At 35.4% G+C, this 19,459-nt stretch overlaps 1 protein-coding gene across 1 annotated transcript in view; it reads left to right on the top strand.

Annotated features, from left to right (window-relative positions):
* Positions 1-19,459, top strand: part of LOC133520817 (acid sphingomyelinase-like phosphodiesterase 3a) — a 121,007-nt gene that overhangs the window by 73,783 nt on the left and 27,765 nt on the right. Inside the window, exons 2-4 of the mRNA XM_061855490.1 lie at positions 8,520-8,638; positions 10,524-10,589; positions 16,859-17,009. Coding sequence (XP_061711474.1) covers positions 8,569-8,638; positions 10,524-10,589; positions 16,859-17,009 — 287 coding nt within the window. The 5' untranslated portion in view covers positions 8,520-8,568. The remainder of the gene's footprint in view (positions 1-8,519; positions 8,639-10,523; positions 10,590-16,858; positions 17,010-19,459) is intronic.

The raw sequence follows: 19,459 nt of genomic DNA, 5'->3' as shown, positions 1-19,459 counted from the left end.
AGTTTAAGGACATACCCGGGTCCATATATAGAGGTATTACTCTTTGCTTTCACGGCCCGATTCAGTCAATTAGGGCGAGGGTGGACCTAAAACTTTTGGGTGACATTGTCTAATTCCATGATAAAATTGCATGTTCATTTTCTGACCGTCTGAGCAAATACTTCTATTTTTGAATACGTGTAATTTATGATGAGCGTTATAAAAAGCCGAGATTTTATTTTAAACCTCTCGCAGCATTAGAAGAACATGTGATTGATTACCTCTCTCTACAGTAGACAGCATACGCGTGCTGTATTGCTGACAAGGGCGTCCTCGTCAGTTTTTAGTAACAAAATGGGCCTATCGGTAGGTGAATCCTACATCCAACTTTTAACGCGGCATATTGGGGTAGGTTACCATAGAAATGACGACACAATAATAAATTTAAATAAAAAAGTAACTTAAAATAATAAATTGGATACTTAAAGAAAATATGGAAATTATAAAAACTACAAGACTTTAAGGTTATAAAATTTAGGTAGGTATATTATGGTAACTTAATTAAACGGTACCGTTTAATTAGATTCCGTACATTTTACCCCAGGCATCCCAGATACCGCTGGGATGACGAAGCCCTAAAAGACCTGTCCGCCCTCGGAATACCCAACTGGCGTCAAATGCCGCAGAATAGGGCAGAGTGGCGCACTCTTGTATCAGTGACCAAGATCCTGTTTGGCTCACTGATCCAGTAAAAAAAATAAGTACCGTTTATTGAAAAATAGATTGCACAGCAACTATATACTTACTATGACATAAACGCAATATTTCACCGCAATATTCATATATATATTGCTTTCATCCTCAAAACTAACAAGTTGGACTGATCTTATACCTTTAAACGATCAATTCTTGTATATATATGACGACGCGCTGTCGAATATTGCACTCACATTTGTTCCTATCTTTGGATTACTTACGAATGTTTGTTATTGAGTTGTTTGTTTTGATTAATTGAACGTAAAATTATAGTCAATGATGACAGTTATCAACCATTATGGTCAAAATATTACGGTTGCTATTAAAATGTAGGGTATCTCTGATATCATGTTAACAATCGACATCTAATTGTAATGATTGCTTAAACGTCAAAATATTATGATTGTCGATTATTTAAAGATTCCGGGTATCTTTGAAACTATGTTGACATTGGCAGCCATGAACGTTGAAGGTAATATTAAATTAGGAGCGGTTTTCCCCCGAATAGGGAAGCAAGATGGCGCCGACCGATCTGCAGCTGTCATCTATTGATAGCTGCGCATGGTGGTACACGTCTTTCTAACCTATTGTGTGTATCTCCAAATCCAATTTTATCGTGTCAATCATATGTCGTTTTGATCTAAAGTGTATTTAAATAAAATCAGTGGTTCATAAACGTATAGAACGTGCCTTTATTTCCACGTTTTCTCCGTCCTTATAACACGATGGGTGACAATAATGTGAGTGACGATGCCAACACTCGTGATGTGTTTGTTAATAAATGATGACAAATATCAATCTAGCCAGGTCTAATCTCTGGGAAAACGCGCATTTTTGAGTTTTTATATGTTTTCCGAGTAAAGCTCGTTCCCTAGATATTTAAATAAGGGTTCCTAGTTGACTACGGAACCCTAAAAAGATTGTCGTCTAGCCTAGGTACTATGCAATCTTTAAGTGTGCCATCGTGATTGAACCTGACTGCAATTTAGTCAACGTGACTGACCATTTTCAACAAATCTACTCCAAATAGGTTTTGCGTTTTAACGGTGCCCGCCAACCGCTTCACTCTAGCTATTGCCTAATTGTTAAGAAAAATCGATAATTCCTGCGTTCCGCTTCAACGAATTTAAAAGAAAATGTTCCTCACAAAAATAACTTTCGACTTTGTAAAGTCCTAATTGGAAATTATTTGGAAGAAAGTATTCTGTCTAATTTATCTTAATTTATAATTTATGTTTGAGGCGTTCATAAAAAGGTTAGTGTTATTTTTACAGTCTAGTACACAAAAAATCTAAGTTTTGTTACGTCTTACAATTTCCATGATAATTAGTAGCTTAGTATTTTTTGTCTAGAAAATGTAGAAAAGCGTGAAAGTCTGATGGGTCCTTTGTTTGATGGGTGCAATTTGGTTGGACGTTTAAAAAATATGAGAACAACTGTAAGGATCGTTTTTATTTAGAAATAGCTTATATTTTAGTTATTCATACTTTTATTTAAGATTAGCTTATAAAAGAGTATCAATTGACTCTTAATTACTTGTCATTGGTTCCCGCTTTTGAATTGTTATAAAAGGGCGGGTATGCAGTGACAAGCGGCCAGTTCAAGTACGGACTAGGGACAAGTTATAGTGAAGACGTCTTGGAATCGTCTTATTGTAAACTGGCTACTGTAGTTAGCCGATACGACTCACCTATATATTGTGCGACATTTTAAGTGTATCATGACCGCTACCTGGTGATTGTTTTTTTTTTTTGTTGTACTGTGCGCTTTTTGTTTTTGTTCTACTAATACTTAGTTTTAAATCTTAAATGCATTATGGACCATTGCCTTGGATCACAAACGAATAAAGTTAAAATATGGATACAAGTATTCGTGTTTGTCACCAATCCGGTAATATCCCAACTCAAGTGAAAGTGAACCGTTATCTATTTTTTAAATATTATAATCGATTTACAATTAAATTAACTGAATTATTATTCGATGTAGTTTTAATTTGTATAATGACTGCAATCAATGTCAGATTTTGACAATTTATTAATTAATAATTATAATTAGTAAAGGAACTAACATTCTCATAACCTCGTCCTGCCCACCATACTCATTTTAAGCAATAATTGAAATTTATACCAAATTATTTGGAACCTACAGTTGATTTTCCTTTGAGTGGAAAAAAATCCTATCCAGGCTTTTCATTCATACTTGCTAAAAAAGGAATATGTCCTTTAGGAATCACATTGGGCACGACAAGGTTATGTTACATATTCTACTTCAATTATTACATAACAACATAACATTTAGCACTGGTGGAACAATCGGCCTTTGCCTATAAAATTTTCCAAAATTATACCAATTTCTGACGTGTCCGCAAATTTTAGTGGAAGCTGTAACACAAATATAAACGAAAGAGGGAGTAGTAAAATACCGGGTAGCTAGAAAATAATCGTAAAACAAAATGCTCGGTATATTTGCACGTTTCATAAATGAATTTAGGTAAATAAGCTGTAATGAGGTATACTTACTTAGGTAAGGTATTGTGGGGTCTTAACTTATTGCTATAGGTACATAAAGTTAGGGGTTTTAGTCTGGAATTTAGTGAGTAATAAATGTTTCTGTTTTCACATTTTCAAAAGTAACATATATTTTGCCGATACACGTTTAACACGCATTTTTATTGAAACCTCTGTGTCATTTACTATTATACGTTAATAATGCCCTAAAGATACAATATGGATTGGATATGTCAGTGTTAAAAGTGACGTTTTTGTTTGAAGAAACGTCACTGTTCACACTGGCATATCCAATCCATATCGTATCTTTACCAAATATTTGATGAATCTTAAAGGTCAAATAAGGCCGGTAGTTAAAATAATCAGTAATTTTATAATTATAACTTAAATATTAGCCAAGTCACATTTCTTTGAATTAGTTAAATATTTGTGCTTTCTATTCATCATTACTAGTACGTATATATGGTTTTCTATGACTGAGCTAAAAAAATTTTCGCTATTTCGGGATTGGGCCCATAGTCAATTTCTCAGTATGACCTATATTAATCTTGCAAAATATGGTCAAGATTTAAAAACACCTCATATATCCTATGTTAGTATAATCCTGATAAAATGGGATAGCCCGAGGAACTACGGCTTATCTAAACAAAAAAGCTCATTTGCACTCGGACGCACAACAAATGTCAATCTCTCCGCGGCTCGATCGTTAGTCAAGAGGGGAGGGTGGAGCAAGTTGTACGAGGACGCGTTAAGGATGACTCACACTAGGCCAGTGCATTGTAACCGCGAAAATCGAAGTTGGTCAATTGCGGGATTTTTTCTCTATTACTCTAGTTACGTCTTAGTGAGAGTAAAAGAGAAAGATCCCCGCAATTTGCGAATTTCGGTTTTCGCGGTAGGTCCCCCTGGTCCGGTCCGAGGCCTCCGACACTTCGTTTTATATGACGGGTGCTCAGTGATCACGTAATGGTTTCTATAAAAAACAATGTGTCGGCACCGTTCCATTCCGCTTACTTAGACAAGTTGTAGGGGCCTACACATTTACATGTATTATATACACATAAAAAAAAACATTTTAGGATGTACCTATCATTTAACAGATAATTTCTTACAATATTGTAGGAAGATTTAAGTTACGTGTTTTTATTTATTTTTTAATGTAAAGAATAAAGAGGCAGACGGTCAGATAGGCAGATAAAATTGACAAATAGGAAGATAGATAGACAGACAGATGAATAACGTAGGTAAAGTAAAAGGGGTTTGGTTGGTGTCAAATATCATAAAAACCGTGGTAATATATTAAACTTAGTTGATACAAGAATTCACTTAGAAATTCAAAACTAAACCGCCCGCTCTCTTAACTCATGCCTGGGCGAGTCGAGTAACTCGCCCAAGTGCCCATTTGTCCTTCACACTGCCCGCTTCAAGTGGCGGTCGAGTGCTGTCCGGCAGCGCTTCATTCCGCTTACTTAGACAAGCTCGAGGGGTCCTAACATTTACATATAGTTATTCGATTAAGGTTTCTGCAGCGTGGTCACATTTAAAAGGAAAATAAGCAGAATTAGAGACATACGGACCGCCTCCAAGCAATTGAAGCTACGCTCTCATTATAAAATTGAGAAATAAAATTAATTTTGAGAAAAAACAATCAAACTATGATGATAAATAATGTTGTTTGTATGAAGATTAAGAGGGAAATATAGCACGTAAGTAAGTAAGTTAATACTCTTTATTGCACCACAAATAAAACAGATTTACAACGACGTCCACGACGTTGACGACGTAACGTGTCGTAATCGTCCATACTCGAAAATGTTTTTCTACTTCTCAATATTTTTCATTCTCCATCATTGTTTAGTATGTTATTGACTCCATGAAAAACTAGGTATACTTATAGGTTTTCCTTTTTTTTTTACAAAAAAAAAAAAAATATTTTTTAAAGCAACGTCTATAAACCTGTAATAAAGAAACTTGTTAAGATTTAGTTAGTGGGAACCGTTTTTTTCCGAAATTGAATTTTATAGAAAAAGTATTGTTATTTCATTAGGATCGCAAAGCAAATTTATTCTTCCCTCTTAATATAAATTGTTTATTCTGTCCATCTCTTTGTTAGTCTAATATACCGATGTCAGTTTACGTTGAATTGGACTGTAACATGTCTAAAATTTGTTGTAAAAATATGAACAGTCATTCATATCAATCAATCAAAACTAATTTAATAATAAAACTGACCGTAGTCTCGCACAACAAATTCCAAATTCACATAACTTTATTTTGCCGCTATACTCTGTACGAGTCCGACTCACACTTGACCAATTCTATTTTACTTTATAAATACACTGAGAAATTGAGTAAAAAGCCATTCCCCTTACTGATCCCATCTTTTCTCTTTCAATATTCGAATTGTTTGCGCTCTGATTTGTTTCGTCAATCGTTTCTTTTCTTTGAAAATGGTTATGGCTGAATGGAAAATCGTAGTCAAATGATCAATAAATGGCGTCTATCAAAATTATCGTATGTACGACTGTCAGAAAGTCTATGAAACTAAGATACAATTTTACGTTATCAACAAAATATACCAGTAAAATATACTGACTTGACACTGGCTTCTGCGACTATGAGTTACATTACGAGGATCCAAAATCGTCTGTTTTCACTTTTATTCTCATTGAATGCTCTCAAAATGTTATCACTGTGGGAAGATTTAACATTTTCGCAACTGTTAGCCATCTTGTGAGCATTTCCAAGGACTTTAAGATAAGAATCTCGGGCAAACAGTAGTAAAGAAAGGAGCAGTAAAGTTATAAAGGCATGATAAAAAGATGATTTTTGAGATATTTTGATATTTCGTGGGCTGGCAACTTCCTCGGTCAACTCATGTCTAACCATCCAACTAGGAATTGCTTTACACATTTTTAAATGTACTTATATGATTTTTTTTTAACTTTTAAAGCTTTATTTACACAATAGATAATATACAGAGGTATAACTATAACTAGCTCAAATCTAAAATAGGTCCTTGAAGCGGTTTTAACTACATTTAATAGTCGATTTGATAGGTATTAAATTACGTCTATGTCCTATCCTATAAGTATCTTATATGTATAACTTTAATAATAACAAAAGCACTTATATACATAATTATTACTACAAAAACTATTTAACTAACCTAAAAACCCGTTCTGTGGCATGCTTGGAGGCCTACCGCAAAAACCGAAATTCGCAAATTGCGGGGATCTTGCTCTTTTACTCCAATAAAGGCGTAATTAAAGAAACAGAGAAAGATACCAGTAATTTGCAAACTCGATTTTCGCGATTATAGCCCCGGTCCAACACTTCTCATCACACCCGCAGCGTTGCCACGCTGTATGGCGATAGAGACTTGTTGGACAAGCCAAGACCCAGAACGGGGATCGTTACCCCTTTCCCCAAGCCGCCGCTCCAGTTCCCTGAATAATTAATAACATTTAATTTTAGTTTTACTTAAAATAAAAATACTATATTTTGACCTATCACATCTCTTGTCGTACTAATCGTATAACTATTTCATAAGATTTTTTGCGTTATTGTGAATCAGCTTTTTAATTATTGTCATATTTATCATATATGTATTTTTATTACCTAGCTTATAGCTCTATTACTACTTAATTTTACAGCGCCCCCCTTAGCTGTAATGCTGTAAAATTGTATTCCAATAAATAAATAAATAAATAATAAGAATAATAAATAACCTCAGTTTTTAATTAAATCAAAGTTATGTTTGCAGTATTGCCTGTATTAGCTTTCCTGATCATTATTTATAATTCCAGTATTATAGAGTTTTAAATGTTTGACCTGAGGTTAAAGTGGAGGTTTTTTTTATACTACGTCGATGACAAACAAGCATACGGCCCGCCTGATGGTAACCAGTCTCCGTAGCCTATCTCCGCCTGCAACTCCTGAGGAGTTACAGACCCTAATACTCCGCTCACTCGTTGAGCTCTGGCAACCGGTGAGGGCAGGAACACAACACTGAGTAACGTGCAGTGTTATTTGGCCGCGGTTTTCTGGAAAGTGGAGGTACTTCCCTAGTTAGGCTAGAATGACACCCGCTGTGCTGTGCCCTACCATACAGCGAGATGAATTCACAGTGCCCGTACCTCTCTTTTGGACGTAGCTAAAGGATATACCGGGTCCGCGTAACGGTGTTCCGAACAAAAACTTTTACTTACTTGTATGCTAGTTTTCACCACATTATCCTTACTTGTTTTGTATTGTAACTTGCATTGCAGAATGCACTAAGGGCAAACATAGGTACCTCTAACAAGAAACCTTTTGAGACAGACCTACTGCGGCTTCCCCCTTTGTCAAAAAGGGATTTGCTTGGCAAGCGTCCCGTGAAGGGTTCGCACGGGCTATTTATGTTTACTGACGGTAAATTACTTTGTGTTTGTGTCTTTAGGGCTCACGTAAATTATAAAAACGGGAGCTTACCGATAAATTCTGCTCAAGTTAGGTTAGGTCTTGCAAATGTATACAAATGTTTGTAAGGTTTTGTTCCGACTAGTTGAACCCATCGTAAATCATGCTAATCTGCTAGATACATCGGTTCCTACTAGTTTTATAGTCATTTTTAGTTACTAATTTCGATTACACTGAGTACAAATTGAGTAAATATGAAACAAGTTCAAAACAAGTGTACAAGATGGTTCTTAAATAAAATTTATTTTTGTTACATTTGTCCGATATGTTCGTAATATACGTCTTATTTGAATTTAAACTGTCGCAAGTCACTACCACTAAGTTAATAACACGGTTTAACTTACGTATTTTAATCACTCGCGCGACATGTTTCGGATATGTTTCATTTATGAAGGCTCTCTGAAAATGTCGCGCGAGTGGATAAAAATACGCGGGTTAAACCGTATTATTAGCTTAATAAGTATTTAGTAAGTATACGTCTTACTTGTCAGCATCTGAAATCGAGACAATTCTTCACTTTTAAGAGGGAAGAATAGCTTTGCGATCTTAGCGAAATAACGGTACTTTTTCTATGAAATTCCATATCGGGAGATTTTTTTCTACTAACTAATCTTAACAAATGACTTTGATTTTGATCTTGATCGCTTCAGCATCATATATTTTAAGTTATAAACCTTAGCCCAGTTTCATCCTCTGATTTCAATGTTCTTGCATAAAGCCCCTTCAAGTAAACACAATTAATACCCATTGAATCGTATACGTAAATCGCATAAAGCAGTCAGTAATTTAATGACCAATTTGTTTGTTTGTTCGCAGGCAAATGAAGGATGACTGCGTCAGCGTCAGCGTCATGTAACTCAGTAATATGAATCTTACTAACTACGTCGTGTATATCATCGGCCTGTTTTGGCTAACACTGACTGATGCGAAAATTGGTAAGTCTGGATTGTCAAACATCAAACATTTATTCAGCAAATATGCCACAGGGGCACTTTTACATGTAAAATTTTTACTAACAATAAAAATAACCAAAAAATAGAAAATACAATTACATTATGGAATCAATGAAATATTAGATACTTAATAAGAGATGTATACAGTCTCTGAATGTCGAATTACACTAACTATATTATATATATTATAACGAGCCCATTGTGTCCCACTGCTGGGCAAAGGCCTCCCCCCTCTTCTTCCACTCATCCCGGTTTTGAGCTACGACCGACCAGTCCCTCAAAAAGGAGTCTAAGTTATCCCGCCATCGCCGACGAGGTCTGCCAGATCCCCGGTTTGACTCGTGGGGCACCCAATCCGTGGTTATCTTGGCCTAACTAACTATGCTATGCCAAAAACCCACCCCCTACCTGTATAAAAATTCGGGTGGATCCACTTCTTAAACACATCTTAGGAACACAAAGACTAATTCTGCCAAAGGAAATCTTTTGTTCAGACAACGCCGTATAAGGTACGACTATATACAATGACTCAGCATTCTATATGTTGCCTAGGAGGAGTGTGGGAACGAAGATAAAATATGATAAATTATTCCCGATATTTTATAATTACTTAATGATTATGTGTTACTATGGCTGCATTACATATGAGAACAGATATCATACCTTGTTTTGAAGTGGTTTAGGAATAATTTTATTTTCAAACATCATACAATAATTTTATAATGTAGAGGCCCTTATAATTTTCGTAACCCTTCAAAGTATTGTTGGTGCAATTTAATCTCCTTAATAAACTCCCCTATTCAGATATATAAAGTTACCCCTAGCAAAAGCCACTTATCAAGACTCGCTGTACATTTTGACGAATAACATTGCCATGTAATTGAATCCACTTGGGTCGTATTTCAGTCTGTCTGTGTTGCAGGAAATTCGGGTTACTAACAATATTAAACGCTTTTGAATTTTGCCATGTTACATTTTCACATGAAAACTCCAGAAAAACAACATCGCATAAAATCATACATAACAAAAACAAATTATGCAACCGCATTAACATAGTTTCAAAATTATACATGATGATTGACCCCTAAAACACCGATATACCGATGCTTAAAATATATGTCTCCTGCAAAATGATATTGAAATATATTCTTTGAATTTACTTTAAGTCGCGAAAAGCATTTTGTAATGACTCGGCCAAAAGTTCAACAGGGGCCCATTTCTCGAACGGCATTAGACTAATATTATTACTATTATTAGTCCATGAACTGTCAAATTGTATGAGTTACCATGGCAACACACTATTAATATTAGATTTATACCTTTCGAGAAATGGTGGTGATTAGGTTAATATTATTAATGTCTTGCCGTTGAAACCCACACGATTTAAAAAGTCTGCGGGCTTATAATATTAGCCTCAAACCGTTCGAGAAATATGTAGGTCCCTGTCAAGTTGTATGATTTACCATGGCGATTCACTAATATTATGATATTAGACTAATACCGTTCGTAAAATGGGCCCCTGATGGACTCGTATTTTCGTTATCTCAAACTAACTCTCCAGCGAGCGATTCCCCGATAAATATGATTCAGTAATAGATATTACTTTCTATTCTTTATTCACAATCTTTTGTCTAGGGCCCATTTCTCGAACATTATTAGACTAATAATATTAGTCCACGAACTGTCAAGTCGTATGGGTTACCATGACAACACATTAATAATATTAGACTCGTCCCGTTCCAGAAATGGGCCCCTGGCGTTTCTCACTATAACTCCGACGTATTTCAAAATAAATAAACACACGCCGCTACAAATCCACCTGTGGCACATTATTTCAAATCCGCAGTGACCGGACTTTTGTTCGCAGGGTACTTCTGGCACATCACAGATCTCCATTATGACCCGTTCCACAACTCCCTGGAGCTGCATAGAGGTTTGTTTATATTATAATATATATGTTTTTATTTATTGTCGCCTTGTGGTCGCGATGTGCGGAATAGCATCGGTTCAAGCTATCCGCATGCAATTTGCAATGGCATGTTATCATTAATGTCAAATTTCTAAGAAAATATTACGTTTACATTGTCACTCCCTCTATGTGTCCTTTTTGACTCTATAACACTTTGATTTTAGAATAGAATAGAATAGAATAGAACAGAAGAAATTTATTCAGAAAACGCTTAAGTTTAAGTAATACATGAGACGACAGAATCAATTTATTATTAAGCGTCACTGAAAAGGTCTCCACTCAGCTTAATGTCTAGATACCACCTAAGGATCTCGACACTGGTCTTCCGTGGAAACATTTACGAGAGAGCGCAGCTAAGTATAGAAGTTGCAAGTAAATATCATAAGGCTATAATCATTATTCAATTAAAAACTACAATAACAAATAAATTATTTAAATTATCGGTACCTAAACAGTCAGTCAGTCGTCATACAAGGCGAAATAAATATTTTACGCTTTGACTTACATGCCAATTCTAGTTTTAGCTTTTGATCTCATTACAATATGACACTGATATGATTAGTGTTAGTTATGATATGATAAGTGGTAGTTATGATATGATTAGTAGTAGTTAAGCTATTAGATAACGATAGATACTTTTAACGCGTAGTCTGTTCCATAGCCTTTGACACAACATCGTTTGTACCATATTTCAAGCGCAATAAAGTTATGTCTTTTGCTGCTGACTGTACCTAGTAGGAAGGCATAAAACTCTTGATCTTTTGGTAGGCAAGATATATTTGCCGACACGTGCGAAACTGAAATGGGATTAAATAGGAAAATTTCGATTAAAATCAAATGATGTAGATAATAATGTAATGATGTGAATGTTCCCTTTGTTAAAATGCAGGTCAATCCTTTTATACATATAGTTATGAAGGTAAACTTTTAACGTAGTAATAATACTTCAAAGTATGTATTTATTTACATGATAGATATTTACAGAGGTATTATTATAACTAGACTAAGTCCAGTGAAACTAACCGTGAATCATTCAAAACTGTTAGAGTTTAACTTAAAAAAAAACTTCTTAATTCATAATGTGTAATCAAATATTGCCTATCGTTGGGTGAATACTCCGGTATGTTTTTTGTGGTTATTATATAAGTCCAATTGTATTTGTATTACACCTGATGGCAAACCTTAATAAAAAATAGAAAAAGGTAAATTCTATGTCTGGTTTGATTTATTGCCCGTATTGGATTTACACACTGTAGAAACATGTTTTCAGGCCGGGGGATCAGTTATCTCTGCAGCTTGTACATTATGTACAATAAAAGCCGACACTGGGTCTAGTTTCCCAAAGGTCATATATGCTTGGTGAGTGGTAGTGAGTAGGATAACCTAATGTGGAGAGACGTTACGTTATAAAGAGCTTTAGGGAGACTAGGTACATAATAAAACCAGAAGCCGATTCTTAATTTACGATATCTTAGGGTTTTGATACGACTAGGACACTCTGATTGGTATGCACGAAATGCTGATATATATAAGGGAGCCATATAAGGCCCAGTGGGTAATAAGTATCCCCCTGTTGTGTTGTGAAGATACCAGTTATTATTATTTGTGTAACTCTAAAGTAAGAAACAAATACAATCTGTTATTACTGCCAATGTATTTACGGGCCTTAATACCCTGCGAGTAATAAGGCCCAAAATAGTACTTTTATAAAACTTCTATTTTTCAGTCAGAATCGGCCTTTGTCTCTTGGTAAAATACATACTAAAGAGGAAGTTAACAACAGTGACGGAATTATGGCCCCGTCCTTAAAGGTTTCATCCAGTGACCTAGACGGTAGTAAAATTTGTAAAGGCGTAAAAGTCGTTTCAACCGTAATTTTATAGATTATTCACATGTGTTTTACGAGAAAATTTGATGACAACCGTGATAAAAAAAAGTTAGTCACAAAATAAGAAACAAAAAGTAAAATAAAAGCATCTTTATAGAGCCAATTTTTTTCGCCATTTCGGGGTTTGCCCGATTGTAAAAGGTACTCAGTATTATTTATATATTGACCCCGGAAATTATTGCAGGTGACTAAAAAACGCCTTGTAGTATATCACTCTAAAATAACAGTTAAATATTTAGTTCCCTACCTACTCTATACAGTTAATCAGCCATACTTAATCTGTCGAAACAAAAGTAAATTCATCGTTAAAAGCTTCTGCTTAAAATAAAATTTAGTCAAAAACTTTACCAACAAACTAGCAACTCAACCTCGTAATGTTGGTCATTTCACAGATCATACTGCACGCGACCAACAGCCGTCCTAACTGCCCTCTTGAGACTGAGCATTAAATGAATACCCCGGTCCCGGGAATGTAGAACCTTGGAAACAGAAACGCAACTTATCTGATTACTTAACTTATATTGGGATGGGCCACAATAACCCATTTTAAGAGGAAATGTGACTGCTTCTTAATACAAACGAAGTCCCCATTTCCCTCTCTGGATAGTAACATTATGCCTATACAATTTATTGTATAGGATATATATCGAAAATATTTTTACATAATTATTTTGATGTTTTCCTTTCTTAATCTTAATTATTTTTAGAGATCATGCTTTCGCGTATACCTAGATTTTTCCCGTTTGATATTTAACAAATTTAACACATATCAGTGAAAGAATAAGGACCAAAGTCAAATGGCGTTCTAAAAGTTAATCATGTGTCGAAAGATGGTAGTAAATTTACTGTGGCTACAAAGTTTTCTTCTTTCTCTTACTGTAAACGGAGAATAGTTAAACAATTGACAATGATAGCAAATGGCATATGAATGATTTCTAAGATTCGTATGAGTTCGTCGTAAATGTTTTCCGCTTAAGACAGTGCACAGTGGTGGGTAAAGTACGGCCCGCGGGCCGGCTCCGGCCCGCCGCCGGTCCTTCGATTTAATTAGCATAATTATGGCTCACAACATCTTCTTCTTTCCATCCTGTTAACCCCTGCTGGGGTGTAGGGCTCGAACCATTTTCTTCCACTCGGTCCTGGGCAGCTTGGGTAACCTCCTCCCACCCCCATCCCCAATTGGGGATGGGGCTCGCGACATAACGGTTAAAAATCAAAATGCATTTATTCTGCAGATCCGGTTTAAGTGCTTCTCAACGGTTTAACTGTAATAGGATACAGAAACAATGGTTAACATTTGTCAGGTTATTGGAGTGGGCCCTATGTAGTGTGTATTTTTGATATAACCTCAAACTTAAACTATACGTAGGTTTTAGTGCTATAAAATTATTAAAAAAAAAAAAATAGTCATAGTCCCTTACTTAACTACGCTCAATATTCTATATTATAGAATCTTTGGCTTGCACTGGACACAAAATAAGCACTCGAAGAAATATCAAAATTTTCTCTCTTGTTGTACAAATAACTATTTTAAAAAATTTCGAGCTTCCGTACATCAAAGTTAAAGTCAAAGTCAATATATTCTTTATTCAAATAGAGAATTACAAATATCATCTTAATCTAAATATCAGAGCAATTTATTGGTGCAGTTATTCTTGTTCTCCACAAACATTGAATTATATTATAGATATATTATATTATAGATATGTCAAACGTAATAATAAGAATTTCACAAAAGGATCGTCAAACTCCAAAATTGTATAAATATCATAGTCACTTATGACAGTTGTGACGTCGCGTCATTAAATGAGACGTTTTGAGTTAAAACAAAGTAGTGATATAGTCGTTAGATTCGTAGCTGGCCGCCAACGGCTTATCCTTTGTCTATTGTTAACTAAAAAGGCGCGTGCCACTACCTGCAAGAAAAAGGGTCGTACGTATAATTCTAATTGGCACCTGAGCGCGGGCTAGTCCAACGCTCAAAAAAACCAGTGTAGGTGTGCTCTCCTATAACGCACCTTTGTTACGCATATCGAGGACACATTTTAGGCTGGTTCGGTAGCGTTCGACTCGCCGGCACTCAGTAACCGTATAGGGACCACACAAGAAATCGCAAATTATTTTTCCATTTGTTCATTTTGAATCTTATTTCAATGGCCATAGGAGTTGTAATTAAATAACCGGTTAAAGTGACCGGGCCCTTTTTTGCAGGTAGTGGCACGCGCCGTTTTAGTTAACAATGGACAAAGGATAAGCCGTTGGGGGCCAGCTACAAATCTAACAACTATACATTGCAAGCTGAATTATTTTATAGGTACAGAAAAATAAAAGTCGTCTATTTTTTATAAACCCTATGAAAGTGTGTTCATTGAAGCGTTAACCCATTTGGTTATTCGGTCGTATCAAAAATACACGCTGTATACTGTAATACGGTTTTATTCTCCTAAATGTACATAAACATTCCAAAAAACAGATCGATAACCAATTGTTATAATTGTCATAGTAACCTTAAATCATATTTTTTTCGAGAGCTTCTGCTCAGTCTTCAACGTGATGTAAATTTATTTATCATTTCTGCGGTTTCATTCATAGGTTTCGTGACATTGTTGGCATGTAGGGTATTTCGTCGAATTTTCAGGACAATAGGGCATTATATTTCAAGATGAAAATGGCTTCGTCTGCGGTCTGATTGTTATAAGAGACGAAAAAACATAGCCTGAAATAAAATATATATAAAATATTCTGATAAAATATATTATATATTTTGATTAAGGCTTCACGCTGGAGTTTTGTTGATTGACCTTTTTGTTTTTGTTTCTTGTTTAATTTGTTTCGTTATGGAACAATCTTATACAAATAGGCCTCGCCTCACAGTGAGCTGAAATAAAATTGATTTAATTGAATATGTTATGCTTGTTTTGTGGTTACTAGACGACAAAAAATACTTGTCGCTAAATACTTAAATACATAGAACACATTAAGAATGAAGCCGATAGTCCTGGGCTCGAAACCCGGAAAGTGTTTTGTTTCTGAGTCATGGATGTTATCTATGTGTTTAAGTACTTGCATATTATTATATATATCGTTGTCTGAGTACCCACAACACAAGCCTTCTTGAGCTTATTATGGGCATATTCCCCAGATGGGAAGCAATAACTGTCGACCATGTGCGTTGCTAGCCTTTAAAATGGGAGTATGCTCTTTTCTAGGAGGTCATATCGACAGTCGTAGACATTTCGATCAGAATTTCTATTTGGTCGATTTTTAATTTTGGTACAAAACTGTTACAAAAATTGGATGATTGAATAGTAAATTTGCTAACTAGTACCTTTAATATAAAAATGGAGCATAAGCAGTATTCAACAGTATATTCCCAATTGTCTTCATATTATCTTATCTTATGATTTTCGGGAGCCCTTGCGGAAATACTTCGACCCAAAGGAATCCTTTGTGTAATTACCCCTTTAGGAAATATCCGTCAACTACTCTAGAGCTTTTTTGGTCATCTCCATATATATATTAGTTTCATACCAAATACCAACCTCGGGTCTTAGCCTTTACCGAATTAACTGCTATCAAAGTTCGAAACTGGAAAGTAAACTAGCCTCTTAAGTGTTGGTTAAACACAAATCTAAAGTTCTAATTCATCTCAGTGCCTGAGCGGCCCGAATTAATGCCAACAGTGATCTAAGATATAAAACAACTATAGATTTGGCTCCAGCATTCTTTGTTTTTAGGGACTATAGAATAACATTTATTTTAACTTAATAATAAGAATTTCACAAAAGGAACTAGGGAATAATGCCTCAAGGGCCTTTTAGATTTAAGCTAGTTATAGTAATACCTCTATATCATTATATTCATTATGTATATTGTTATTTTTAATAAAATGTTTGATGTAGAACAAGAACTCGAATTATTTTATGTTCGATTCGATTCCCTCCTCGACCACAGGTGGACTTGGTCACTTTTTCTTTTGTTTATGATGTCTATTTCGGTTTGTAACATTAATTTAACTGCTCTTGCATGTTTTTTTTTTTATTTATTATCAGGATTTTTATGCTAAGTAACTTCACTGTTAGAAGGGTCGGGTTTTTAGTGTCGTTGCCATGGTTACGGTCAGTTGGTCAGGGGAAAAACGTTTCTTAAAATCCTGATTGTATTTAAATTTTCTATGATGAGCCATCAACTTAGCATGTTAGTAGAACGCGATAAAACTTTTCTTATAACAAACTGTGCCAATATTATCCCTCGAACAATGGTACAGAATACGAGTAACAACACAAGAAATTTGATATACCTAAATTCTAACTTAACAGTTTATATCAGTATATCTTCTTCCCAGGATGTAGACACCGGGGCAGCATGGAACACAACCACCGGAACGAGAGGCACAGAGACCACTCCTGCGACAGTTCCTGGAACCTGATACAGAGCGCGGCCGCGCTGATGGCCGCGAGGCATCCTGACACCTTGGAGTTTGTGCTGTGGACTGGGTAAGCTGTTCTAGCCCTGATGTTAGTTCCTTCCCTTCACTATGTAGAGTAGAATTGAGGAAGCAGGTATGAAACACATTGAGAGGCACATATCCACAGTTCTATGTAGTTTTTTTTATTAGTTTAAAATTAAGGATCTCTCTCTTTGACTTGCCACATCCCATTTCATTTTTGGGTCAGCTCTCCTCGTAAATTTTTGCCATACTCTTTGGTTCTGGGTCATCGTGTCATTGATTTGAGCTCTCTGTAGGTCATTGTTGATGACAGATATCCAAGCTTGAAGGGGTCTTCCGTGCTTTCTTGGACCGGTGTTTATACTGAGGACTTTTCTGGTCATGTGATCCTCGGGTCTCCTTATTAGTTAAAAATTCAGGATAATGCATTATAATAAACCCATATTTTCAGCAATTTATGTGAAAAGATGAAGTTTTTTTGAAACAGTCTATTCGCAATCTGCAAGCTAGGGTCAGGAAATAATGGTCCTAATAGTATTGAATGTTCATTAATGATCAATTCTATCTCCCTAGAGCCTAGACAATAGATTCCAGATGAACCAATCAGCATAATTAGTGTACTCCGAGTTCTAGTTTAGTAATTTTGCTCTGTGAATTTATAACCAGCTGATTCTTGGCGTCGATTAATTTAATTGTGCAACAGGTACAAAAATAATAGTTCTTCTTTAAGTGTAAAAGGAAGAATTGGCAGAAATATATATATTTTCATATATAAATTCACAGTACATTGCAATCAAAAATATTTACTATTTTTGGTTATACTTACCAAAATGTCAAACCTTTTATTATTTATTTACATCAATGGACGTAGTTCTTCAAACGTGCATCAAACCATATACTTAGAAGAAAAAAAAACTGCGGGCTCTCTATTGGAATGTATATCGTATGCCATGCAATATTTTAGGAAATGTAAGTTAACTAAATAATACTTGGTAAAATGAAAATTTACCACGTAACTATTTATTCAATAAAAAAAGTGCTAACCGTAAAATTGCGATAAGTTGTTTTGCCAAATCATTTTTGGGAAAATGATAATTTGAGTAAAATAGTTTGAGTTTGGGATGTGCTACTTTTGAAAAGCTTTTTGCCCATTGATTAGTAAAGATAAAGACTGATTTGACGATATCATTCTTAATTTGAAATGACTTTGGTTGTCATTTTACATATGAAAAGTCAACAACATTGAACATTTTCGAAAAAGCATTGACAGTTATCAAACCTAAGTACCTATATACTAACGAGTTGTCAAAAACAACAGGTACCTACTGCCTACTCCATTAAGATTTCGAGATGTAAACGCGATAGCTCAGACTCACAAAAGTAGTTACAAACTCCTGATTGCTCTTGTCTCACTTCGTCAAGCAGACAAAGCCTAATTTGTAATACCTTCTAAAGCTTGTTTACTAAGCAAAGACACCGGCAATATTAGTTGTCTTAGTATTCAAATTAAATATTTATGAACATCAGACAAACTTTGGAGAATTAGACCAAACTTGGGACCTTATTACTCGTAATCAAAGTTGTAGTGTCTTTGGATCTTGGTTCAATGTAAAGTGGTTATTATTTATAAAGGAGTAAGCCTCAATTTCGGAGTTAGTTAGCGGTTGAGCTGAATATTCAGAGTGAAGACTAACTTTGAATGTGACCAGGTTGACATTCCTGATACTTGGCTTAGTCTCAAGCTTATACTAACCAGTATAAAAACTTCTGATTATATAATGTGACTGCTGCGTTTACTCTAGAATTCAAGTATCTACCTACAACGTAAGGGATATAAATGATAGAATCCTTGAGACATGGGTGATATCATTACCAAGCTTAAATAGAATTGGGCGAGACATGTTGCCAGGCAGAGTGATGGCAGGTGAACCAAAATGTTAACAGTTTTTAATGATTCACTGTTACTTTCACTAGACTTAAATCGACCGGGATAAGAACCGTGATACTAACCGTTGTGAACCGTTTTAGTCTAGTTGAACCAAAATGTTGACAGATTGGTGGCCGCTTTTGGGTGAAAGAAGCGCCTGGCTTTTGTTAGGTCGTTAGATAGACGACATTTGGAAGATTGCACTTCTATGGTACATCTGGATGGGACTTGTCCGGGACCGAGATAAGTGGCGTAACACGAAGAGAGGGCGCAATGGTAACAGCATGCTCAGCAGGAATCGACAGGAAGCTAAAATGATGATGAAGTTGATGACGAAACAGAAGGGATATGATCGCACTTGTCTTCGTGACAGGGTGATAATGCAACTCTTTTAATTATTAATACAAGAGACGCGAATCGAATACATTCACAACGTTTATAACTCCGTCTATTATACACAAATCTTTGGCCTGTACTGTCCTTAACGGAGAAAATTTTCCGGCTGCGTCCTCCGGTCACCTAACGCCAGTTCAAATCTTTAACTCTTCTTTCAGAAAATTAAAGGCATA

This window comes from Cydia pomonella, chromosome 8, assembly GCF_033807575.1.
Source record: "Cydia pomonella isolate Wapato2018A chromosome 8, ilCydPomo1, whole genome shotgun sequence".
NCBI lineage: Eukaryota > Metazoa > Arthropoda > Insecta > Lepidoptera > Tortricidae > Cydia > Cydia pomonella.
This window is presented reverse-complemented; position numbering and strand designations above follow the sequence as displayed.